This window comes from Psittacula echo, assembly GCF_963264785.1.
Source record: "Psittacula echo genome assembly, chromosome: 23".
NCBI lineage: Eukaryota > Metazoa > Chordata > Aves > Psittaciformes > Psittacidae > Psittacula > Psittacula echo.
Window position 1 is genome coordinate 4111462 of NC_137748.1, and position 24496 is coordinate 4135957.

At 59.3% G+C, this 24496-nt stretch overlaps 3 protein-coding genes across 3 annotated transcripts in view; 1 reads left to right on the forward strand and 2 right to left on the reverse strand.

Moving 5' to 3' along the window:
- The first annotated feature begins 51 nt into the window (after nt 1-51).
- On the forward strand, nt 52-2094 carry NKIRAS2 (NFKB inhibitor interacting Ras like 2). Its single transcript, XM_080633517.1, has 3 exons — nt 52-297; nt 411-652; nt 1013-2094. The coding sequence occupies exons 1-3, from the start codon at nt 204-206 to the stop codon at nt 1250-1252; spliced, it is 576 nt and encodes a 191-aa protein (XP_080489643.1). The 5' UTR covers nt 52-203; the 3' UTR covers nt 1253-2094.
- Nucleotides 2095-4672: 2578 nt separating this feature from the next.
- Nucleotides 4673-24496, reverse strand: part of ZNF385C (zinc finger protein 385C) — a gene marked incomplete at its 3' end in the record, with an annotated part of 58619 nt that continues 38795 nt past the window's right edge. The window contains exons 3-9 of the mRNA XM_080633526.1: nt 13967-14109; nt 9742-9852; nt 8184-8331; nt 7370-7693; nt 5799-5986; nt 5500-5613; nt 4673-4897 (exon numbers count right to left, since the gene is read on the reverse strand). Of these exons, the coding sequence (XP_080489652.1) occupies nt 4673-4897; nt 5500-5613; nt 5799-5986; nt 7370-7693; nt 8184-8331; nt 9742-9852; nt 13967-14109 (1253 nt within the window). The remainder of the gene's footprint in view (nt 4898-5499; nt 5614-5798; nt 5987-7369; nt 7694-8183; nt 8332-9741; nt 9853-13966; nt 14110-24496) is intronic.
- On the reverse strand, nt 18702-22148 carry LOC308229476 (uncharacterized protein C17orf113; the record flags this gene model as incomplete). The annotated part of the gene is made up of 2 exons (XM_080633525.1): nt 18702-20222; nt 21636-22148. 2 exons carry the CDS (start codon nt 22146-22148, stop codon nt 18702-18704), a joined length of 2034 nt encoding a protein of 677 aa, XP_080489651.1.

The following is a 24496-nucleotide window of genomic DNA, read 5'->3' on the forward strand; positions in this document are numbered from 1 at the left end:
CGCGGCGGCGCGGGGCGGTGCCGCGCACCGGGGCCCGGCAGGTCCGCCCGTCCGCAGGGGGCGCTGTAGCCCTGCCCGGTCTCGCCGGGCCCGTGCCGCCGCCGCCTCACAGCGGGCTGCTCCGGCCGCGCCCGGCGGCCCCGTAGGCCCCGCCCCGCCCCGGGAGCCCCCGGCCCCGCAGGCCGGCCCTGCCGGGGAGCGGCATGGGGAAGAGCTGCAAGGTGGTTGTGTGCGGGCAGGCCTCGGTCGGGAAAACCTCCATCCTGGAGCAGCTCCTGTACGGGAACCATGTGGTTGGTGAGTCCGCGGGGAGCGGGAGGGAGCGGGCAGGGCCCGGCCCCCGGCGTGGTGGGGGGGCACCGGCAGGTGTCGGGGCTGCTCCCCATGTCCCTTGCCCGCTTCCCCGGCAGGCTCCGAGATGATCGAGACCCAGGAGGACATTTACGTGGGCTCCATTGAGACAGACCGCGGGGTGCGGGAGCAGGTCCGCTTCTATGACACGCGGGGCCTGCGGGACGGGTTGGAGCTGCCCAAGCACTGCTTCTCCTGCACGGACGGCTACGTGCTGGTCTACAGCACGGACAGCAAGGAGTCCTTCAAGCGAGTGGAGCTCCTCAAGAAGGAGATTGACAAGTCCAAAGACAAGAAAGAGGTGAGTGCCCCGTGGGCTGCCGGGTGCGATCTGCTTCCATTGCTCACTGCCTCCCCCAGGGATTCTCCTTCTCTCCTGCTTGTCACAGTGACGGGGTCCCTGGGCTCAGGCTGCTGGCCTGGGATGCTTTCTGAGGGTACAAGCACTCAACAGGGCCTTCTGCTTTGGGCTGGTTTGAGACACACAGCCTCAAACAGGAGGGGAAGCTGCCAGGTGGGAAATGTGTTTGAAAGGACCTTGGCATGGAGCAGGGATTAACTGCAGGGCCCGGCAGCGAGGGTCTCCAGGGCAGAGCCAGGCAGCGCCGTTCTGCTCTACATTTGGTGCCTGCAGGGATTGTGCTCACCCTTTCTTGAGCAGGTCACCATCGTGGTGCTGGGCAACAAGTGTGACCTGCAGGAGCAGCGCCGCGTGGACCATGACACAGCCCAGCACTGGGCCAAGGGCGAGAAGGTGAAGCTATGGGAGGTGTCCGTGGCTGACCGGCGCACGCTGATCGAGCCCTTCATCTACCTGGCCAGCAAGATGACACAGCCACAAAGCAAGTCTGCTTTCCCCCTGAGCCGCAAGAACAAGGGCAGCGGGTCCATGGATGGCTGAGCCGTGTTTTCCCTTCACTTCTACTACCACCTCCTTTCCTTCACCCCCTCCTTCCCTCACACATACCTGCTGCTCAGCCTGCTTGGTGTCACGGAGCCTGCAGGAAGCACAGTGGCACAAGGAACATGCATCCCAGGGCTGGGGATGGCCTTTGAGGATGAGAGAGGAGCCATCTCCCTGCACTGGAACAGGGCCTGCTCTTTGCACATCCCTCCCGTGCAGATGTTGGAGGCGGCACAGGAAAGCCAGGCTTCACGGAGGGATGCTCCGTGGGTACCATAGGCTGCTGAGGGAGCAGAGCACTGGGCTGGCCGGCAGGTGGGGATCGCAGCCAGCCTGAGGACACAATCCCCTCTCTTGAGCTGCTCCGCTTTACTTCACTGATACACATGAGAAGAGCCCGTTTGCTGGCCCTGCCTCCAGCTCCACCCCAGCCAGCTCTGTGGTGTTCCCCGGCAGATCGCCACTTACCCGGCAGTGCCCGCTGCTCCGTTACGTGCAGGGCTGTTCAGTCATCCTGCCCAGTGCAGGGCACGACGCTGTTCCCGATGGCAGGGTGCTCACATCCACCACACTGCACATTGAGTGCAGACTCAGTCATGACCATGCCGAAGCTGGGACTGCTTTGCCTGCACACCCTGGTGCTTGGGGCTCTCACTGCCCATCCCTCACGGTGCTCACTCTCCTCAGAACCACCACAAGACAAGGCAAAGGTGTCCTGGTCCTGCCCAGCAACACGTGTTCCCTTCAGCGAGGGTGGATGTAGGGAAAAACCAATGACGAGCATGCTGGCTTGTTTGTACTTGTTCCTTTTATTGACTGAGTAACACAATAAAGCCATGAGCTTCAGTTATCAAAATATTTTCCTTTTTTTTTCCCCAACAGTTATAGTACATCAAAAAAATATACAATGAACATTACAGGAGGGGTACTGGCCAAGTCCCTAGAGTCTGCTTATTCCGTTTTGGGGGGGGTTGGTTTGTTTGAATCAAACTGTTCACATCACTCCAAGGTTATGTACAGAGGGGCACACGGTATCGAGCGCTATGGACTATGCCCTACAACCTAGTACAGCATATGCTAAGTCAAAGGCAGTAAATGCTTTGGATAGCACAGGAGCAGGGGGCTTGGGGGTGGGACACAGTAGAAGGGGGGGTTTCTCATTGCAGTATTATTGTTATTAGAAGGAATGGCTTTCAAGGGTTAAAGTGCCAAGTAGAGGAGTGTATCAGGACTCCACTGGTGGGGGGTGACTGAGCAGCCGCTGCTGGCTCCAGCGCAGGCCTTTTAGAGAACAAAACGCAGGGGAACGCCCCCCCCCCCAGTTTCCAATGGCTCCTGCAGGCTGGAGCAGGGCTGCTCCCAGCTCCTGAGGCTGGAGGGCACCGATGGGGCCGCGCTGTCCCCCTGTGCTGCAGCCAGGGTTGACGGGGACCAGCCTGGGGCAGAGCACAGGGAGGTGAGCAGGGGAGGGCTGGAGCCATGGGCTGCTTGGCACTGCGATGCGGTGGGAGCCGTGTCCTCTCTCCTGCCCTGCGCGGTGCGGGCCGCACGTGTCCCCTGGGCTGTGGGACCATCTCCTGTCCCTGCCAAGGCCTCTGCTGCTGCAGCCTTCCTCGAGCCACATCTCCCACCACCACTGTAAGAGCTCTTGGTTGTCTCTACCCCCAACCTTCCCTTCAAGCTCGCTCTTCTCTGGTGCCCTCTCCACTCTCCTCTGGTGTGGAGAGTTGTCCTGAGCAGATGAATCCATACCCAGGGGCTCCCTTGTGCTCCTGTCCGTGGCAGGGTGCAGTGGCACCAGGGCTCAGTGCTGTCCATGGCAGATGCAGGTGCACAGCTCCGTGCTCCCTGTGCAAGTTTCCTGCCCTCGTGCGAAGCTCCAGCTCTGGGCAGCAGAAGCATTTCAGCCCCTTGAGTTACCCACTGGCTGCTTCCCATTCACTTCCCATTGCCAGGACCCATCCTGAGCATCAGCGGAGGAAAAATCCTGAAATCCAGCTATTGCTCCTGGCCAAAGCATCGGATGCGCGTCCTGTGCGTGTGGGTTCCCAGGTGCACAAACCCACCTGCCTCTTCCCATGGGGCCACAGCAGAGACCTGAGCCATCACCCTGGGCCGGGGCACGGAGACGGAATCACCTGCACGGAGCTGTGTCGCGGTGGTTCTGCTCTGGGTGCACAGTCAGCATCAGCACCAAGGTAAACGCAGAGCGAGGGCGAGCTGCTCCCTGGATTGCATAGATCGGGTGGCTTTCACTCCAGCCTTGGGGCTGTTTGGGTTGCAACTTTCCTGCATATTTCCATTTGCAGCAGCGTGCCGGGCACCCGGAGCCGCGGGTCCAGCTCCAAACCACGTCACCGCTGGGCTTTGTGAGCACAGTGAAAAGCAGAGCTATGGCTCCGGGGTCCCTCCGGAGCCCAGGTTCCTGCAGGCTACGATGGGAGCATCACCGGGTGCTGCCCGCTCCTTTGTACCTGATTGTCCGGGCTGCTGGGGACAGCTTGGGTTTTGGGAATCAGCTGTAACTCCCTGGAAGCTCCTAATGGGAACGGGGTTGGAAGGCAGCAGCGTCGCCTTTCACTGGAGAACCAAAAGTGCTTTAGGGACATTCACTCAGCCTCACAGCATCTCCCGGGAGGTAGGGGCAGGGCTGTCCCCCGCAGGTGGGACAGAGGCAAAGAGCTGGTGCTGAGCACAGGGACCCGCACACGCTCTGTGCTTCCCGGGGCCGGGCAATGTGCTTTCCAAGGGATGAGGCGCCGGCCCTGGGCTTCAGCTATTGCTCTTGGAGTGAAGATACGGGCGGTGGAGCCGGTGCCCGCCACAGCGATGGCTCTTTGGCTGGTGGGATGTGGATGGAGTTTGGGGTGTAGGAGGCTGGTGGGCATCACAGAACCCCCCAGCCAGCACAGGCAAGCGCGGGGCTGCTGAGGGCACAGCCAGCCCAGCCCGAGGGGGGAACTGCCGACTTCCCACTTGTGCTGGGATGCTTCATCCAGTAAGAGCTGGGCTGAGGCTCCCCTCGCAGTGCCCTTCCTGCTGGGCTGGCCAGGGGGATGCTCCTTCCCCCAGGGACCAGCCGGCTCCTCTTCTTCCAGTCTGGTAACTGGGAGGGGGATGCACAAGAAGCCAGCGAGCCCCTTGGCCACGCAATGGTCCTAGTGACCCCGGCCCCCTCCTCTCCTGTGCTCAGCCTTGCGAGGGGCTCCTCTGTTGTGCGCCAGCACGGGCAAGGGAGCGGCGGGGACGCGCGGCGGGGCTGGCTGGGCTCTGCCGGGGCATCCGCTCCAGCAGGAGCCCCCGGGAAGCAAAGGAGAAGCCGGGGTTGGTGCCTACGACTACGTTTTCCCACCAGCTGGAAGAGCAGCGGTCCCGGGGCGGCCCCGCAGCGCAGCGATGGACCCGCAGCGGCGGCTCTTAGTAGGGTGCGAAGACGATGGGGCCCGGCGTGGGGCGGACGTGGGCCGGCGGCGTTCGGAAAAGGGCTGGTCCGAGGAGCGGGGCTTGGAAGAGCGCGGTGGCAGCCGCCGGGCGCAGCGCCAGGGGCCCGGGCATGGCGCAGACGGCGGCCGCGGCCAGCGGGCTCGGCAGGAAGCGCGTTGCCAGCGTCTTGGTGAGGTGCTTCTGCAGAGCCAGCTTGGACTGCGGGGATGGAGGGGACACCGTGAGCCCCCGGCAGCCCCTGCCCACCGCTGCGTTCAGCTCGGTCTCTGCGCTAAACGCAGCCCCTGTCCCTGTCCCAGCTTGGTCCCTCCATCCCACGGCTCCAGCCCTTTGTGCTCGGCTGCTCCTGGGTCAGAGCCCACGGGGATGCCCCAGTTGGGACCCTGGGAAGGTCCCCAGCCCCATCCCGCTGGCTCAGAGACCTGCCCTGGCCTTTGCACGTACTGGGCTTTTCCCTGCATCAGTGTTTTCCTTGTGCCCTGACTTCTGCTAAGCTCTGGATCTGTGCAGGCAAACTCTTGGGCTTGGTTTAACTGAGCTGTGCCAGCACCCAGCCAGGAACCATGAAACGGGTGGAAGAATCACAAGTGCTGCTGCCAGAGGGCTCCCAAGCTATTCCCAAGCTTTCCTTTTCCTGAAGACCTTTCCCACCACTACAGCCCTCCCTAAGGGGCGCAGCTTAGATGCGATCGTGGGAACTGAGGCTTTAGGAGAAGCAGCCCCTGTGTCCCTTATTGCAAGCGATGGCAACCGAGGGTTCGGCGGGCAAACCAAGCAGGTCACTGCAGGGAGACAGATACCTTGAGAATACTCACTGCGAGGGCAGCGTTCTTCTGCAGCTTGTTATAGGGGCTGTACTTGGGCTTGGGTGGCTTCCCCGCCAGCCTGTCTTTGTGCCTCCTGCTGCTCATGTGCTGGGAGAGGAGAACAACCGGATCACCCAGAGCCAGGATGAGGGCAGACCCATGGCACTGCATGGGACCCATGGGAGATGCCCATCACCTTGCAGAAGCCCACCCCTGAGCCCTGGGGTCTGCACCCTGCACCCGGTGCCCCCGCATTCCCATGGGAAAGGCTCATCCAGGCCCGGCATCCTCACCTGTTTGAGCTGCGTCTCGGAGTTGACGTAGATCTCGCACACTTGGCAGTGAAACGCCTTGTTCTGGATGTTGATGCTGCCCTTGTTCCCGATCCGCTTGGACTTGTGCCCTGCCCGGGAGAGGAGCTTGCCTCGGCCTCGCCGCAGCTGAGCGCCGTGACCCTCCAGCATGGACTTGTGCTTGGCACCTGGGTGGCAGAGGGAACCCTCGGCAAACCCTGACCCGGCAAACAAACCCCAGTGCCCCATAGGTGCCCCCCAACCAACCCGCCCCACAGCGCTGCGCCCTCCCGGGGGACCCCAGGCCCCACCAACCTGTCCCCAGCAGCACTTGCAGGCAGAGGAGCCTGGACTCGTGCCGGGGATGCAGCAGCCCATGCCCAAACCCTGCCAGGCTCCATCGCCAGCTGCGCTCCGCAGGCAGCCCAGAGATGCTCCACTTCCCAGAGACCCCCCTCCAATGCCAGACCTTTGGTGAAGCTGCTATGTGGAGCGTGTGCTGGAGCCTGGCGCCTGTCCCCGGGCGTTAGCACAGGCTGGAGCTGTCACCCACTGCTGCAGCATCTGAGCTGCGCCCAAGGTCAGAGAGGATCCGGCTGCAGAGCCAGGAATAGCTCAGCGGGGTGATGGGAAGTGGGGAAGGAGGGACCTGAGATCCCCACACGCCATGGATGGGGCGCCCTGTCCTGGGAGGGCAGCAAAGGGCGGCGTAATTCAAGCCTCCGCTAATTCATTCTATTCCTCAAGGCGTTAAGCGAGGAGCCCGGGTGCGTGTGATGGGTGCGGAGCAGCTCAGCCCTGAAAACTGCTTCTTTGCTTGGTCTTTTCCCCAAATCAGCTCCTGAATTCGTAACTGGAGCTGACAAAAGCAAAAGGGCACGTCTGCAGCTAAGCCGTGGCGTGTCCTGAGCTGACCCCGGCGCTCGGCGCTGCCGCCGTCCACAGGGAGGGCAGGGGAACTGGTCCCCACTTTGTGTGAACTGGGGGTCAGGAGGCTCTTCCCTTTACAACTGTGGTGCCCCCCCCTTGTGCAGCATCCTCTGGGGAAAGGGGGGAGCTGGCACCAGAGACCCCATTGGGGTTGCTGCCTCCCAGCACTGCCCCGGGGGGGCCTGGGCATCCCCAAGCTTCAGGGGGTCCCTGTAAGCCCAGGAGCCATCGCTTGCTGCTGGGCTCTAAAGCGTGTTTTGATTCTCAAGGGGCTTCTCAAACCGACCACGAGCCCAAAGCTCTGCTTTGGGAGTATCCTGGGTTGGAAGCAGCACCGGCACTCCAGTTCCCCATCAGCCTAAAGCCAGACTGCAATGGAATATAAAGCAGCCTCCAATCACTTGATTAAAATGCCTTTAATTAAGAGCCGTGAACAATAAGAGAGCGTTTGACCTTGCTGCAACTCACCCCATGAGCCACCAGCGCACAGGTAAAACACCACCACTTCTCTTTGCAAGCGCCTTCACTGACCCTTGCTAATTGAGGCAACGTTCATTAACGCTCTGTTCCCTTGCAAGGCTGCGTGGTGATGGGGGGCCAGGATGGAGCCGGGGTCCCCCGCACACAGGCGATGCCCTTACCGGTGTTGTGAGCCTCCAGCTGGGACAGGGAGTTGACGGTCACCTTGCACGTGGGGCAGTACAGGTGCTGTTTGCTCTTCTTCCCCTCCTTCTCGCTCTCAGGGGCCGAGCTGCCGCTGCTGCTGCCTGATTCTGCTGCCTGCACCTCGGTGCCCGGGGAGGTCACGCTCGTGGTGTCCGAGGTGGCCTCTGACAGCTCCGAGGCCGGGGGGGAGCCCAATGGGGCGATGCTGCCCGGCAGCTCCGACGGCGACTCCTCGGTGCTGGGTGTCAGCCCCAGGGAGCTGCACTCACCCTCCGGCTCCTGCAGCCCATTGGCTTGGGCTGGGGAGGGAAACGGGGAAAAGGGAGATTATGGGCAGGAAGGGAAAGTGCTCTGTGCCCCAATGGGTTTTCTGGGTTTCAGAGAGCATCCCTGTCCTCCCAAAACCACCTCAGGCACCATCTGCTCATTCACCCCTCTCAAGGATGGCTCTTCCCAAGGTCTCTCCTGTTACTGCTTTCATGCGGCAGCCGGGCTCAGCACAGGACCCTGGGTGCAGGGGGAATGTGGCTCCCACCAGCCCCATCCCTGCCCTGGGGACGTGCGAGCAGGGCACAGGCAGGGAATGGTCTCTCCTGCAGCATCCAAAACACCTCCCCACAGACACCACATCAAGGGGGAAAAGCACCCACAGGGCCACGAGCTGCTGGGGCTCCAGGGATGCATTTTCCACCCCTTCCCCATGAGCTGCCCCCAAGCCAGGGATGCCAACACAAAAGCTCCTTTATCAACGCTCGCGGTGGCATTTGTGCCGCGCTAATGCCCACGTACCCGTGCTGCCGGGCTCCCCGCTGCCCTCGGGGCTGGGGGACAAATCAGCCCCCGCAGCCCCCGTCACCTTCTGCTTGTTCTTCATGGCCTCGATGGCTTTCAGCCTCCGCGCGTGCTTGTGGCCCTTGTAGTGGGCTTCTGCCTGGTTCTGGGAGGGAGAGAGGAGACGGACACGTCAGGACGCACGGATGGCCACAGGGCTCGGGGATGCGTTGCCACCTCCCCTTGGTGACACCCACAGGGGTGTTTTCCACCCGGTGTAAGCACACAAGCACTGGGGCCGAGGCATCACTTTGCGGAGGCATCACCGCATCGCGCCGCAGAGATAAGGATGCGGTGAACTGCGTCAAGCCGCTTCTAAAAGCGGCTCCCGGGCACAATTGATGCCTTCAGACACATCCAGTGAACGGCTGGCTGTAAAAATAAACCAAGAAAGTAGGCTGGGGGGGGGAGGCTGTGTCTCCCATTGGGCCCCAACGGGTGTCTGCCATGCGATTTGCAGTCGCAGCCTCCTTTGCTGCATAATGAAGTGCATGTCGATGGGTTCGTGCCTGCGCCGAGCCGATAAAAACGAGCACAAAAGAGAATCACCCAAACACTTGCGTCCTCGGCAGCCGGGGACAATGCGGCGCTGTCCCCAGAGCAGCCCCGCTCCAGCAGTTTGTGGGATGTAAATTCAGGATGAATTAAACCCCTGAACCACTGAGCAGCACGGATTAATTTGCACGGCGTCCTCGGAGGCCGGCTGAAGCTTCCCATGTGGAGTGGGAAGAAGCATCCTTTCCCTCCCCCCATGGCATTCCAAGGGCTGGGAATGGTGTCAGGGATGCGCTGGGTACATGGGAAAGGGAAAGCAAAAGGCCCATCCGAGCATGGGGCCTCATTAGCAAACACAATGAACCTTCAGCCCATACAGGGCTGGGGCTGCAGCTGAAGTGGGTCACTGGCACCATGCAGGAACCCAAGTGGAGTGTGAGGGTCCCTGGGGGGACATGGCTCCATCCTACCTCTTGCCATGCTCACGGGAGCAGATGGGTTTGCACCAGTACAAGCAGGGCCAGCCCAGCTGAAGGGCTCCAAGCTGCTGCCCATGCAAAGGAGGCTTTTGCTGTTCCATCCCCGCTGCCTGCAAACCCCATCCCTCTCCTGCTGGCTCTGAGCAGAGAGCTCCCTTTCAAACCTCTTTATCAGTTTCCCCACAAACGATCAGCTGTGCTCAATTCATTACCACAGGGATCAATGGATGCTTCCTTCCTCCCCTCTACAAGGTGGTTGATTTACTTGGCTGTGAGTTAAAGCCCAAACCACCTGCCACAACAGAGCTCTGGGAAGCCAAGGCTTGCATTCAGCTCCCAAGGACCAGATATGACTTGCAGGGGCTGATAAAGCAGCTTAAGCGCATACACTGAGGCCAAGGCAGGAGGGGATGAAACGACACGGAGCAGGAAGAGCCAGCGAGGCAAAGAGGGGAGAGCCTGAGCCCATAGGATGGGGATGCCAGCGGGCAGAGCCCCGAGGACCTCCTGCACCATGGGATGCTCCCGCGGGTACCACTTACTGCAGAGTTGAAGCGCAGGTGGCAGATGTTGCAGGAAATGAACTGCTTCTTCTTGAGCGGCGCGGGCACCCCGAACGTGTGGCTGATCACTGCCTTCTGCACCGGGTCCATCTGCAAGGGAGCGAGGGCACAGGGTGCATGGGTGCCATGCGGTGATGGCCGCCCCGGCACGGTGAACTGGTGATGCCCCGTGCCATAAACACCAGCAGAGCTCCCCTTCGGAGGGAGCATTGGGGCTGCCGAGGAGCCTGTGCGTGTCCTTTCTAAACCATCCTTGGATAAACCCAACCTGCAGGGACCAAACGCCTGCTGTGACCTGGTGGGAGGCCGAGGCCGCTGCAGGGGCACAGGCTGCAGCCTCACCGAGCTCCCCTGCGTGTGTCCCCATCCCCTCTCCTCTATCACACACACACTGGTTTCACGGGTGGCAAATTACTGAGCCCCCGGTTGCTGCCCTTGAGCTGCCAATGGGAGCAGAAACCACTGAAACAGGGGGCAGAGGTGATCAAGGCGAGCACCCAGGATTCCTCCACGTGCCCATCACCAGGGAGCTGAATATCCCTGTGCAAAGCTGAAGGCGCAAGTGGAGCCATGGGTGCATGGTCCTCGCCCATGGACAATGCAAACACAGGGGCCAGGGCAGGAGGGACAAGATACCCACAGCCATGGGTGCTGCTCCCCCACTGCACCGTGCCCTGCTCCCGCTCGGGTACACGCTTTGCCTGCTCTCAATTGGAACTGCAAGGCTGATGCAGCCCTGGTACCCCCTGGGGCATGAGTGCAGTTACCCGACACGAGCCGCGTCTTCCCCATGCAGGGGCTGCAGGCGAGGCGGATGCGTGCAGGCTGATTGAGCTGCTGCCGGCCCCTGGCTCTTTTGCCCCTCTCCAGAGCTCTCCAGGCCTCATTCCTCAGCCCTGGCATCAAACTTGCTCCGAAAGCCATGATTGTTTCCAACCAAATGCAGTTATTAAGGGAGGGAGGGGGAATAAGAATAACCTCTTTGTCTGAGCGTGGCTATAATCTACAATGCAACTATTGTTCCCCTATGCTGCGGCATAGGAAGATTATCTTATCTGAGTGCTGCTGTCAGCAGAGCCCCGGGTTTTCAGGTGATCGTGTTTCTCTGCAGAGCTATTTCGCTGCTGAGACAGGTGCATCCGTCTTCGAGGCACATGCCTGGACAACGGAGCCATTATCGAGACCCCAGATTCCTTTCCAGGAGTGAGCAGAATGGTAAAAGGTGGTGATTAATGAAGCGCCTCTTTGCCATGGAATTTCGCTCACTTGTCTGGCATAGAAATGAAGAGGTATTTGGGGTTCGGTAGAGACCCGGAGGGAGCTACGGATGACAAAGATGCTGCTCTGCACCCCTGATGACAACCACTGACTCGTGCTGCAGGCAGCATCCCTGCGCTGCCCGGATGCAGGCGGACACTGGTGTTTGTGTTCAACACCCACCTCTTCCACCCAAAGAGAAGGGAAATGGCTCTGACCAGGGCCTGGCTGGGTCCTGGAGCCCATCTCCCCCCTGAGCAGAGGAGGATGCAGAGGAAAAGGAGGATGCAAATGTGTCTGGGACTGTCCTGGTCTGAACCTGCCAATGAAGCCACCAGCACTGAGGCCACGACTGAGCAATTCCAGGGGCTGCATTGCCCAGCGCACCCAAAACCTGGCTCCTGGCCCCAGCCCCGCGCATCCCAGCCAAGTGCGGCTGGTGAGCATCACTGCTCCCGCTACCCCAAAGCAAACACAAGCTCCGTGTCCTCAAAAGCCTTTGGGAGCGCACGGGGGCTTGAACAACCCCTGGCCACAGGCGCTCTCTGCCCCATCACACACACGGTGCTTTGCTGGGAGCATCCCACTGGGCTCCATCCCACACACAGCACCAAGAGCACCCTGAGCTCAGGTGCCGCCCTGTGCTTCTGTCCCAATGCAAATAACATCAGCTTCTCCCCACACGTGCACTCACTGCAGCGCCAGACCCCAGCTCTCCCCAGGCCGGTGAGGGTTGTGCCACAGCCAGGTCAGTTCCAGCTCTTCCTGGCTTCTCCAACAGATCTGTCCCGACAGCAGAGGTAGGCTCTGGGCACCGCACGCTTGGAGAAGGGAGATCTCAGCTTTGTGGTCAGTTCTCATTGACTCACACTACTTTATTTATCCCTGGATGTTCTTAGGGATATAAATAGAGCTCCCTGCTGGCACTGAGGTCAGAAACGCAGCATCACTTCGGATCGTGTCTCCTGTCGAGGCTCTGCCACGCACTTGGGACCTTTGCAACCTCCCAAGAGCTGCAAAGGACCTTTTGGGCAAGAAACGCGCCTTCTGTGTTGCGGTAGGGTTTGGGGTTCCTGCTGTTGTTGCTTTAAGTGGCAGGAGAGCTCGGCTTGGAAAGGTTTCATTTGCTGCAGAGTAAAACATCTGCTGGGTTCATGAGAGTCTTGTGACCTGCTCCAAGTGCAAAGGGTTCTGCTGGGCAGCTGCAAACTGCTCCTGCTCTGCAGGGCAATGCCAAATCCTGCATGGTAGGACCGAATCCTGCACAGCATCATTAAATCCTGCACGGCATCATTGAATCCTGCACGGCATCATCAAATCCTGCACAGCATCACCGAATCCTACACGACATCACTGAATCCTGCACGGCATCACCGAATCCTGCACGGCATCACCGAATCCTGCACGGCATCACTGAATCCTGCACGGCATCACTGAATCCTGCACGGCATCACTGAATCCTGCACGGCATCACCGAATCCTGCACGGCATCACTGAATCCTGCACGGCATCACTGAATCCTGCACGGCATCACCGAATCCTGCACGGCATCACTGAATCCTGCACGGCATCACCGAATCCTGCACGGCATCACCGAATCCTGCACGGCATCACCGAATCCTGCACGGCATCACTGAACCCTGCACGGCATCACTGAACCCTGCACGGCATCACCGAATCCTGCACGGCATCACCGAACCCTGCACGGCATCACCGAATCCTGCACGGCATCACCGAATCCTGCACGGCATCACTGAATTCTGCACGGCATCACTCAAAACAGTGACATCCCCTGACTGATGCCCCCTCCCAAATCACCCCTGAGGCTCAGCTGCCCGATGGAGCCTCTGACCTGGCATCAGCAGAGAACCGAGGAGCCGCAGGGATGCTCCTGCCCCTCCAGCACAGACACATCCCCAAGGGCAGCTCCCACCCTGGGGACCAGGCTGGCTTCACCCAACCAGACACCCCCAGCACCTCATCCCTGAGCACAGCAGCACCACAATGGGGCCGTGCGGCCCCAGCCAGCGCACGAGGTTCATTTCCCAAGGGACGGGGTTTCTGAAGCAGCCCAGGCCCAGAGAACACGCGCCAGGGGCAGGCGAGAGCCCTGGAGAACAAAGAACAGGGCCTGGTTCAACTCAGCTGCTGACTCCAGTGAGTGCAGAAAGAGCCCAGAGAGCAGCACCTTGATGGCATCAGAAGACCCCTCCTCTCCTGTGTTTCTGCTGGTTAGCACAGGGGAGGGACAGGCCAGAGCTGGGGTTTCAAGAGCTCAAAGGAATTGGGTGTCTGAATCCCATTCAACAGCAACAGGAAGCCTGTATTTAATTTCTGTGCTCGTCTTTGAAGATCTCAGCTATAATTTGCACCTTCCAAGCATGTTTAATCCCAAAGCCACTTACAAGAGGCCAGCAAACGAGCAGGGAGGGAGCATCTACCAAACCCAGGAACAGCCACCCCACCGCTGCAGTGAAACACCAGGACAGGGACCCAAAGCAAGGCAAGAGAGGGGCTCCTGGAGCGGATCCCATCCTTCCCATCAGGAAGAGTGCCAGGAGAGTGGCAGCAAGCAAGAAAAACACCATTTCACCCCCGAGATGCTGCTGTACATCCTTGGCCACATCCATGTCAGTTTAGATGTCAACCAGAACATCACTAGGGACACATTTAATGGCATAACCCAGGCACGGGGTGCAGGGGTTCAAGGTTGGGGACCTTGAGCCCAATTGAGCGATGGGAACAGACCCACAGCACCCAGGCTCACCCCACACCCGCAGCGACACCGCAGCAGCCTTGTGTCTTTATACATCTCTCTCTTTCTCTCTTTCTCTTCAGTTATTTTCAGCTAACAAACTGCTCTCCAGAGCTCCTTCATTGCTATTGATTCCAGCAGCAAAATCGAATTGGTCGTGGTTAAAACTGTGTTACATCGGGGCGGACTCACCGTGTTGAAGTTGGGGAAGAGGTTGAGCGGTGACGTCCCGTTGAGCCTCAAGGTCAGAAAGTGCTTGATGTCCAAGGGGGGATGGAGGGGACGGCTGGGGATAGGCAACGATGCTAAGAGGGGGCTGCTGTGTCCAGAGGGACCTGGGAGGCAGAGGGGAAAGAGCAGCGTTAGTGCAGCTGTGGGGCACATGAGGCTCCGGACCCCCCTCAGGTGGAGGTCCCAGCCCTGGGCATGTTCTGCCTTTTGGGCTCAGAACCAGCATCCCTGTTCCAAGCGGAACGCAGCCGCCTGAGTGTGAGGGTGAGATGTGCACCCCTGGGAGGGAGGGGAGACCACGCAGCGGGGACCTGTCCCAGCCTGCTCCCCATCCCAGGGCTCGATCCCGCTCTGCAGCCCAAGGGCAGCGGTTTCCCACTTGGACTTATCCATCCCACTGCGGGAAAGCATCCTCTGACCCGTGGGGGGGGTCACACACAACGGAAAGGGTAAAATCCAATAAAGAAGAGAAGATTTCACGATGCTGTGAGCCAGGAACGCTCGTTCACATCTCACACAGCTTCACTCCTCCTCCAGCCCACTGCAACAAGGGCAACGTGCTTCTAAGTACCCACGTTATCTGATTTCTGGGGCCTCTTTCACCTCAGGGGCAGTGGTGGAGCCCAGCAGCATCCCAGCCCATTGCCCGCAGCAGTCCCTCGGGGGTCAGTGCTCCCACACCAGGAGCCGCAATCACCGGTGCTCAGCCCATCCTGCCCCACGCTGGCTGTGCAGGATGAGGACCCCTCTCCACAGCGCATTGGAGCTGCTTCCCTGCTGGGTTTGCTCCAAGCCGCTGCTGCGCTGGAGCAGGAGCCGAGCCCCAGATCTGAAAGGCAAAGGTTAGAAGCTGCCCTGGATGTGAGCAGCGGGCGCTCGCCCCTGGGCAGCTCCGACCTCCTTCTGGGAGAGAGCACACGGCTCCGGAGCGGCCCCGGGTCAGGCCGCGCTCCAGGGCAAAATCCCCTTGCGCTTCATGAGGCGTGCGCTGATCGCGTTAATTCCAGAGTCGCCCAGGAGGGAAATCTGGGAAACTGCTCGCAAATAGAGACAGGAAAGCAGAGCGGCAGCGGCGCGGAGGGAGCCGGAGCAGAACTGGGGCGCGACGCAATAGAAACCTGCCTGGGAAACAGCATCTCTGCACCAAACCACCCGAGACGGCAGAGCCGGCCCCAGGGATGCTCCGGCCCCAGGGATGCTCAAGCTGTGACCCGGCACAAGCAGCGGCTGCAATGGAGGCATCTTGGGCTGGGGTGTTGGGATGTTCCCCCCCCTTCCTCAGCACAGCTTGGACTGACTGCACCAGCCTCAGAAATACGTGTATATATGATATATACATAATATAACATGTATATAATATAATACACGTATATATACAATATATATTGCATTTACCACTTGGAGGATCAAGAGGGCGGGTGAATGCCTTCACCCCCATCAACAGCAACTGAATAAAGGGGGTTTGTAGCTCAGTCTATGCCACCATGCCACTAGTAAATCCTGGCTGCTGCCCCACAGCCAAGGGCTTTGCTCCTTCGGAGCTGGTAGTGGTGGGGGACACGTACAGACACTGCCCACTGCCATGGTCAGGATGGGATTCACCAACAGCTCTGGTGCATCCTTGAGCACAGATTTGCACATTAACCATATTCCTGCAGTCCAGGGGTAAAATAAGGCATTAGAGGAGAGCCCAGAGACCCCAGACAGGATCCTGTGGAGGGGGCAGGACCTTTCCCTCCTGGTTCTGCCAATGGAGTAAACAAGAGCCAGGGAGCAGGAAAAGGGCTGAAAGCCTCCATAGCATCAGTGTGTTCAGGCACCCGCCAGGACACGATGCTCTTGAGGCACCTCCCCAAGGTTATGGGGCAGCAGCACTGCGGCTCCTGCCTTACCTTTGCTGCAGGGCAGATTCCACCAGCAGCTGCGGGCTGTATTTTTAGGTATTCATTAGATGCTGAATTAAGGGGATTTGCTCTGGGGACAGTGGCAGGGCCACCAGGTCTGTATAGAATGACACGACCTTACCCGAGGTGACGGGCATGGCCCCGGCAGCGTGGGCTTTGCCGCTGAATGGCATCCCCAGATGCTCGGTGCGCAGCTCCAGCGTGGGGCCATCCTCTGCCCTTTTCCATCCCCCTATGGACAGGATGCTCTTGGGCCTCCATGGTGTGTGTTGAAGGGCTGGTGTAAAGAGGGGAGTGAAGGAGCTCTGTGCTCCCAGCACCTCATGGACCACAGGGAGGGGGCATGCTCTTAACTGAGACCCCAAACCACACAGCATCACCACTGTGGTGCCACATCCTCTACCTGCAGCTCAGGCCACAGCCACCAGCTCAGCCCCTTCCCAGGGCTCAGCCCAGTTCCCATTCCGCTCGTACTCGCTCTCGGCGCGGTCCCTTGGAATGAAAGCTGTGTTTCAGTCCATCATTTATCCCAGCCCACCCAGGACCATGCCTGGCTGCTGTACCCAGCCTGTCCCCCCTCCTTCATCCCACGCACACGCCTGCAGCATCGTCTCCCAGGCTCCCTGTGAGCAGATCAGAGCAACTGTTGTGCTCCAGCACCACAGACGTGTGAACCTCCAAGAAGCAGCAGTGACAACGCACGGGGTTTTTGTACCAACACGAGCATCTGCCAAGGACCCATCTCCACAGATGCCGGCTGCCTCCAAAGAGCATCTGGTGCGGAGTCTGCCTGGGACAGATGGAGATGGGAGCGCTGTATTCCCATGGAAGCAGCCGGGCTCCCTCCCGGGCTGTTGGTGTTCTCAGGGCATTTTGGTGGCTTCTCACATTCTTTACCCAGGGCTTTAAAGCTTTTGTCTCTGGCCAAGCACGGGCTGAATTCACTCCAGCTCTTTCCAGGTGACTCTGGGAAACACGTGTGAGCTCCCTATGCCAAAGGCTGCCATCAGGAGAGGAACACCACCCGCTCCCAACGCTGCACCGGAGCAGCCCCAGCGCTGCGCAGGGTCCAGACCAGTAATGAACAGATTGCACCGGGCTGGACTCCCAGCTCAACCAGACCCAGCAAACCCGACCTGGGCCTCAGCACCCATGGGCCAGCCCTGAAGATGGCGATGCTGCGGCTGCCCCAGCACAGAGGTTTGGCTCCAGGCAGCACCCACAGCAGGACCATGCTCCCTGGGAACATGAGGGCAGTGTGAGCATCACCCTGCTAAGTCCTCCTCTTTCCAGCTCCCGACAGTCACAGGCTCCCCCTCTTCATGCACGGAAGACAGAAAGCACAAACCCCACCTTGCCAAGCAAGGGCATGCCAAGAATCACATACCCCAACCGAGGGATGCTGTGAGCCAGCAGCTCTCACCTGAACACACTTGCCATCAAACCAGCATCTCCTCCCTACGGATCAGCTGAAGGACACGGGCAGAACTCTGGCTTTCCCTGCCTTCACCACAGGCACAGGGCACAGTGTGCCCATGGGAGCCTGCGAGACACCCCCAGGCACCCCATCCAACATGGGTGTCCTACAGCATCAGACAGACAGCAAACCACCCCCGAGGGCAATGGGGACTGTCAGTGCTAGGGACAATGGGGTCAAATCCTGCTGGACACGGACCTGTGCCTGCAGCACAGGGAACTTACCCAGGGAAGGAGAGGAGCTGAATCCCGCGGGAGGACGCAGCGCCCCGGATTAAACCAAGTGATGCTTGAGGCTGCTGCAGTGGCTTCACAGCAGATTGAAACCAGTGAGAAGAGACCCCTCTCACCCACCCCAACAGAGCTCCAGAAGCCATCCCCCCCAGTAAAACCAGAGAGGCCCCATAACAACACCCGGACACACCACGCACAGCACCAGATCCCAGCGGCAGAGCAGCCCCTGCCCACTGCAGGGTGAAGGCAATGATCAGAAGGTACAACACAAGCTAAAGGCCTCAGGTTTGCCCCAAAAGCAGATGTTAAAAGACTCTTTGGGTTTAGATTGCTCAGAGGGCAAAGGGAACGCAGGTACCTGATGACACTTTGGAAAGACCAGGAATTCGCTGTTTGGTTCTGGATCCCTGCTTGTCATTTACTCTGACATGGCAAAAAACAGTCCTTTTAGAGATCTTTGTATTTTCAGCACTAGGAAAATTCAGATAGACCTTTTTAATATAGATATTTATATATATTTATGTATATATATACACACATACACCTATATACACAAGGATGCATTTCAAAGCTACTATTTCCTCGGTGATTACAAGATCATTCTCTACATCTCCTGCTCTTGAAATGATCATGACTTGATGCCACTGCTAAAAATACTTTGTGCTGTGCGCGAGGAATGCCAACACGCACCGCCAGGCATTCCAGGCTGGAACGATGCTCTTGCCTTTTCTGCATCATTCTCCAGGCTCCAAACCAACAAAAATCAGATAGTTCTGCAGAGGATTAAGTCTAAGCTGCTGGGTGTCATTGTGCAAAGGCAACGTGACATTTGAGCTCAAGAGAAGGTTTGCCTCCATCTCCCGAAACGAAAAGGATGACAAATCCTTATAAACCTCAGCAGTTTGGGGTTTCAGGTGGCTCCAAGATGTCAAATTGTGGGCAATTCAGACGATGTTTGGGGGATGAAGGAGATGTGGGACCAACAGGAAGGCTCCCGTTTGCTCTTCCCAGCACGGAGCAGGTCACCATCCAGCGATGGGGAAGGGCAGCATCGAGCCGATGCCCGCAGGCCCCAGCTCCCCTCACTTCACCTGCGCCACGATGAAGCCGGGCTCCCTCGTGCTCTCGTAGTACTCAATGGCCAAGGCGAAGTCGAACTCGCTGCTGGCCGGCCCGTCGATGGCGATCTTCATGAGGTCCGAGAGCCCCTCGTCCTTCCCATAGCGCTGCAGCAGCTCCCGGCCGCGAGTGATCTTCTCGGCCAGGACCGAGCCCAGCGGCAGGGCCAAGGCGATGGCTGCGAGCGCGGCGAAGTCCGGGAAGAGCTCGTGCATCTCGGAGCTGCTGTAGACCAGCTTGACGCAGAGGTCCTTGAAGGAGAGCTGGCTGAGGCTGAAGACGATCCTCTTGAAGAGGGGGAAGTCGCTCAGGGCTCTTTCACTCACCACCACCCGGGAGTAAGCCTGCAGGAGGAAGTTGAGCTCGCTGACCCCGTAGGTGCCGATGTCCTCCAAAGACTGGGGGTAGCACTTGGGGTTGAAGATGGCCGAGAAGGAGCTGATGGCCTCCAGGATGCTGCTGGGGAACCTGTCCAGCAGGTTGCCCCGGACGCTCTCCAGGTAGCTCTCCTTCAGGCGCTCAAAGTGCTTCAGATGCACCTTGGAGCAGTTGGCCAGCTCGACGCCCTTGTAGTAGAGGCGGCTCTCACCCTCCCGGTCGTCCCGTGGATGCTCATTCATCTCGTTGAGGAACTCCTGCAGGTTCTGGCCGCTGGTGCTCTTCTGGGCTTGCAGGGTGGTGGCTGTGGCGGAGACGATGGGCTTCAGGATGGAGAGGTCAAAGTCCTCAATCTGGAAGAAGTGCCTGAGTTTCTGGAAGATGGGGAGGACATCCAGGAGGATCTTGGTGAAGGCCACAAACTGGAACTTCTTGAGCTCTTCGCAGAGACCGTGGGCCACAGGTGACCTCTCCGCCTCGCTCTCCAGCAGCAGCACCAGCGTGGGCCATGAGGAATCGATGGCTTCCACAGCTGGGAATATAGAAGTCCAGGGGATGGCTCTGGGGCTCCCGAGGTCTATCTCGCAGAGGTCCAGCACGCTCCGCAGCTCCTGCAGACCACTGCCTTCCCCCCTGAAGCTGGAGTAGAGCCTGTACACAGCATCCACAGTGGTCTCGTACTTCTGGAGGTATTCGATGCTGCCGATGCTGTCAGCCGGCAGCAGGGAGCTCCCATGGGACAAGCAGTGCATCTCCATGAGGAGCGGGCAGAGGGAGGTGAGCGCGGTGCCTGCCCCGCTCAGCCGCTCGGCCACCAGCGAGGCGCTGTCGGCGCGGAGCCACGTCAGCTTCATGGTGGGGATGCCGAAGGAGCGCATCACCTCGGCCACCTTGCCCGTCACCGGGGAGGCCCCCCCGGCGGGCAGCTCGAAGCTGCCCAGGAAGGTGGCGGAGGTCTGCCCGCTGCAGGGGGACACGGTGGTGGTGAACACGGCGAGGCTGCGCTGCTCCAGGACGTCCACGGTCTCGTCCACCACCAGCCCCACGAAGGGCGAGGCTTTGATCCGGTGCCTGTCCTCGTTGTGCAGGACTTTGGCGATCGCTGCCTGTGCCCGTTAAGGGATGCACAGGGATGGAGGGAAAGAGAAACACAAATGAGCTTGAGAAGCCGGCGGGAGATGCGCAGCATCCGAGCTCCTGCCCTCAATGGCCCCAGAAGTGGCCCCATGGCTCCAGCAGCACCGAACACCCCATGAGCAGCACCAACACTGACAACCGCCAGCTCCATCCAAGCTTCAGCAGTTACATTCGTGCTCTACAAGGCCAGCATGGGTGGGAGCAGCACGAAAACCCTGCAGCAGCTTTTCCTTCCCTTCTCAGTTTTCCCCATTGCAGGCAAACAGCTCGGTTTGAAGGGGAAACTGCCTCGGTGTGTGTGAACGCTGTGAGTAGCACTTCAGGCTGAGAAATCTAATTAGTGGGTTTGGTCTATCTGCAGCAAAAAGCGGCTCTTTAGAGACCTAAAAGGGCTGGAAAATGGCCAAGACTCACTAAAAAATTAATTTGATTTGAACAGGCATGAACCATTTGTGAAATTAAGAAAATCCTTTCTGAACTCTCCAGCTCCTTGATCTTTCTGATCACTCGGTTTAGGGGAAAAGAGGAAAAACCCACAGTGCTCGTGTGCTAATTGAGCTCCTGAGCTTTCATCCTTCAAGCAGCCTGGCAGGCTAGAGAGGAAAGGATGCTCCTAGACTCCCTAAAACACACCCGTGACCATGAGGCTCAAGCTCCTTCAATAGAGCCCATCACCTTCTGGTTTGTCAGATCAGGGAATGATGCTGAGAAAGTGCCACCTTGATGTCTAATGAGGAGGAACTTTCAGTCTCCACTGGAACTCCTGGAGAAGAGCAGCATCTCCCAGCTCCCGCATGGGACTAGAGCACAGCCCGGAACAGCCTGGTTTGTGGTCCCAAGCTTATCACAGATGTGCCCTGGTGCCATGGGGCACATTTACCTGTGCAAGGACCAGGATGGAGATCTGCCCATCAGCAAACGCTGATGCAGAGGCTGTCAGTGGTCCTGAGCAGTCAAACCTGCTGTGCCTGCGAGCCAGGGACCCCAGCTCCTCCCTGGCCTCCTGCCACTGCTCCCACCTCCATCCCTCCCGGGCGCCCATCACCAGGAGGATTCAGTGACCCCAATGTAAAGTCAGGGCACACAACCCATGCTGCTGAGTGCGGTGGGTGCAGGCAGCCATGCAGCACTGTCTGGCCTGGAGCAGCATGAAATATAGAGTCATAGAATCATAGGGATGGAGCATTCACCACTTTTTGGGGCAACTTGTCCCAGGGACTCACTACCCTCACAGGGAAGAACTTCTTCCTTAGATCTAACCTGAACCCAGCCTGTTTCAGTTTGAACCCATCACCCCTTGTCCTATCACTACAGCCCCTGATGAAGAGCCCCTCTCTGCATCCTTGTAGCCGCTCTGGGTGCAGAGCCCCAGCCATACACACCTGCATCTCCCTGGCGCTGCCGGGGTGGTAGAACTGGCTGTGCTCAGAGGCCAGCAGCGCCTGGCACAGGTTGAACTTCTGCAGGTCGAGCAGGGAGGAGCACTTCTCCTGCGGGACGTCCTCCTTCGCCATCCAGTAGACGGTGGTGAGCACGGCCACCTTCGCCGGGTTCACCTCCACCTTGAGCACCGAGCGCAGCTCCGGGGGCACGCGGCTCTCGAAAGCCAACTGCTCCCTGTTGACGGCCAGCGCCTGGCGGTGCGCGCCCGACGTGACGTGCCGCAGCAGCGCGTGGCGCTGGAAGTTGTCCGTGCCCACGGTAAAGGCGTTCTCGGCTTTACCGTGCTTGTTCTTCACCAGCGCCTGCCGACACTCTAGGCAAAACATGAGTTTCCTCTCATAGTCAAACTCCAGCCAGGTAAATTCCTCCTTCCAGTGCTCATTGAAATAGCGCTTACACTTTTTATTGGAATTGGAAGTTTCCCCAGCTGGCTTTTTCCCTGGAGGCACCATATTGCTGGGGCTGGGAAATCAAACGCTACAGATGAACTGAAACGTGCCTTGGAGGAGCAGCCTCTACATTTAATTTTAGTAAGAAGGTCTATTACAACTCTCCTGGTCCGACTGGAGACGAAAGAGACACAAGGGAAAGGGATTAGGGCCCTGCAAACCTCAGCCTGCGCTCATCGTTTATTCCTGGCTGCTAACGCAGTGGCAGGGCCCCACCGGCAGCCTCAGTGGTGCCACTGGGAGCTCGTGGTGGCACTGGCACCTGCACACGCTCTTCATGACCACAGGGACACCCAACCACGCTCCCCATCATGCCAGACCTCCGCACTGCAGCTGATGCTGGGAAGGTTCAAAGCTGGCTTTGGACCAAACACCTCAAAACAAGCGTTCAGGCCCACAAAGAGCAGCACCGGCCGCTGATAGCGAGTGCCAGGGCCCTGGAGCTGCTCGAGGGTGCCTTGGAGGCCGGCAGAAACACGTGCTCATGTGTGTTCTCATTCCTCCCTTGCTTGTCTCTACCCCATAAAGGGGTAAGAAGGCTGAAAGCACTTACATGTTGAAAGCAGGTAGCTGGAGTATTGAAGTATCCACTTAAATCCCTCCCTATACTCAAGCCCCACTCAGTCCAGTCCTCGCATTCCTCCATGAACTGGATTGAAAACCAACACTGAACCTTGATAAAAGTGGTGGGAAGAGGAAGAGGAGGAACCCAGCAGAGGGTGGGGAAGGGGGAGAACCAAAGAGGAGAGGAAAAAGAAGGCAAACAAGGCCATGCAGCAGCAGCACAGGGCACAGCATGGCTGAGAAACCCAGGAGGAACTTGGGGTTTGTCTCAAGAATAAGCCCCAAGAGCCAGAGCTGCTCCCACAGCCCCTTGAGAAGGGGAACCCCTCCTGACTGAGGTGTCGGAGCTGCCAACACCCATCCCCATGGAGCAGGGGCTCCCCTCCGGGTGCCCTGGGCACTGCAGCCAGCCCAGGTCACAGTGGGGCTTTGCTAACCCAAAACTCAGCTCTAACCACAGTCAGCAGCAAAAGCTTTCCAGGAAGCAGAGAGAACCCCCAGGACATGGCCCTGATGGGGGTTTCCTTCCTCCCCCAGGGAGCACAGGACTCCCAAGGCTCACAACAGGCACAGGGGTTCCCTCTGCATCCTGCTCTTGGTCTATTTAACATGGGTTGGTTTGCAGCCAGGAGCACCCAGGGAACGATTCCCACAGCTCCCAACAAAGCTGCCTCCACCTCCTTGTCCATCCCAGTGCTGCCGAGCACCAGCCGGGGCAGCGTGTCCTCAGAAGCACGTTAACTGGGATCTGCAATGGACTTGCCAATGAGAGCCAAAGCCCAGCCCCGTCCTGCTGAATGCTTCCTCTGCACTTGCCAGCACCCATCAGACATTGCCCAGGGACACGGGCTCTGCAGGGCTGGGATTGCAGCAGTGCTCCTGCTGTGCCCCAAGAGCTTTGGGGCTCACCCCCGAGCAGGAGCGAGCTGCAGGCACAGCCTCACTCATGGGTCGTGAGCCCAACCTGCCCCAGACCCACTACCCCGATCCCTGCATGGGGCAGGCATTGAGCTCAGTGTCCCCTTGCACGGCCTTGGGGAGCTGATTCCTCCATTCCCTCCCTGTCACAGACCCCATTCACTCCCAGACCTGTCCCTACCTACCCCAGCACTGGCTCCAGCAAAACCTTAGGAAGGAAAAACCCCAAACAGCATTGAGTGTCTGTGGGGAGAGCTGGGGATGGAGCATCCCTGCCCATAGCACCCGCTGCGCCTCGGCACCAGCGCTGGCTCCTTCACTGCACCGTGCGCATCGCCCCCGGGCTGCTGCTGGCCACGGGGAGAAGCAGCAGCGCAGGAGGGGGTGGCACCAGGTACCCCCCATCCCGCTGGTCCCCCCGCAGGGCACAGCACTGCCTGCGGGGAAGTTCGGGCAGGATCAGGGTTCACTTGCAGGAGGACGAGCCCTCATCAGCCCTCACCTAATGCGCGACCCCGGCACCCAGCCCCGCGCACCCAGCCCTCCCCCTGCATACGTACCATGTAAAAGCTGCCATAAGCTTTGGGGTGAGGGGGGCTCGCAAACTTCCCAGGTTTGGGGTTCTTAAATAGGAAAAACCAAAATGAAATCTAATTACAAAGCCCGGCCCCGACCCAACAGCGCAAAGCCAACGGGACAACAACGCATCCGAGCGGCATCCGCAGGCAGGGAGCAGCCGCGCGTTCCGGCTGCGGAACAAAGCCTCGGCGGCCGCCGCCGCGCTCACGGGCGCACGGGAGCTGCCATCTTGCTGCGGGGACTGTCTGGCTCCGCCGATGCTCCCGGCAGCCCACGGCGGCAGTGGCCAC

Excerpts from the sequence above, each read along its gene's own strand:
- NKIRAS2 (XM_080633517.1), top strand. The coding sequence starts at position 204 with ATGGGGAAGAGCTGCAAGGTGGTTGTGTGCGGGCAGGCCTCGGTCGGG. Across the intron at positions 298-410 it reads GTACGGGAACCATGTGGTTG|GCTCCGAGATGATCGAGACC; the intron begins GTGAGTCCGCGG and ends CTTCCCCGGCAG. Across the intron at positions 653-1,012 it reads AGTCCAAAGACAAGAAAGAG|GTCACCATCGTGGTGCTGGG; the intron begins GTGAGTGCCCCG and ends TTTCTTGAGCAG.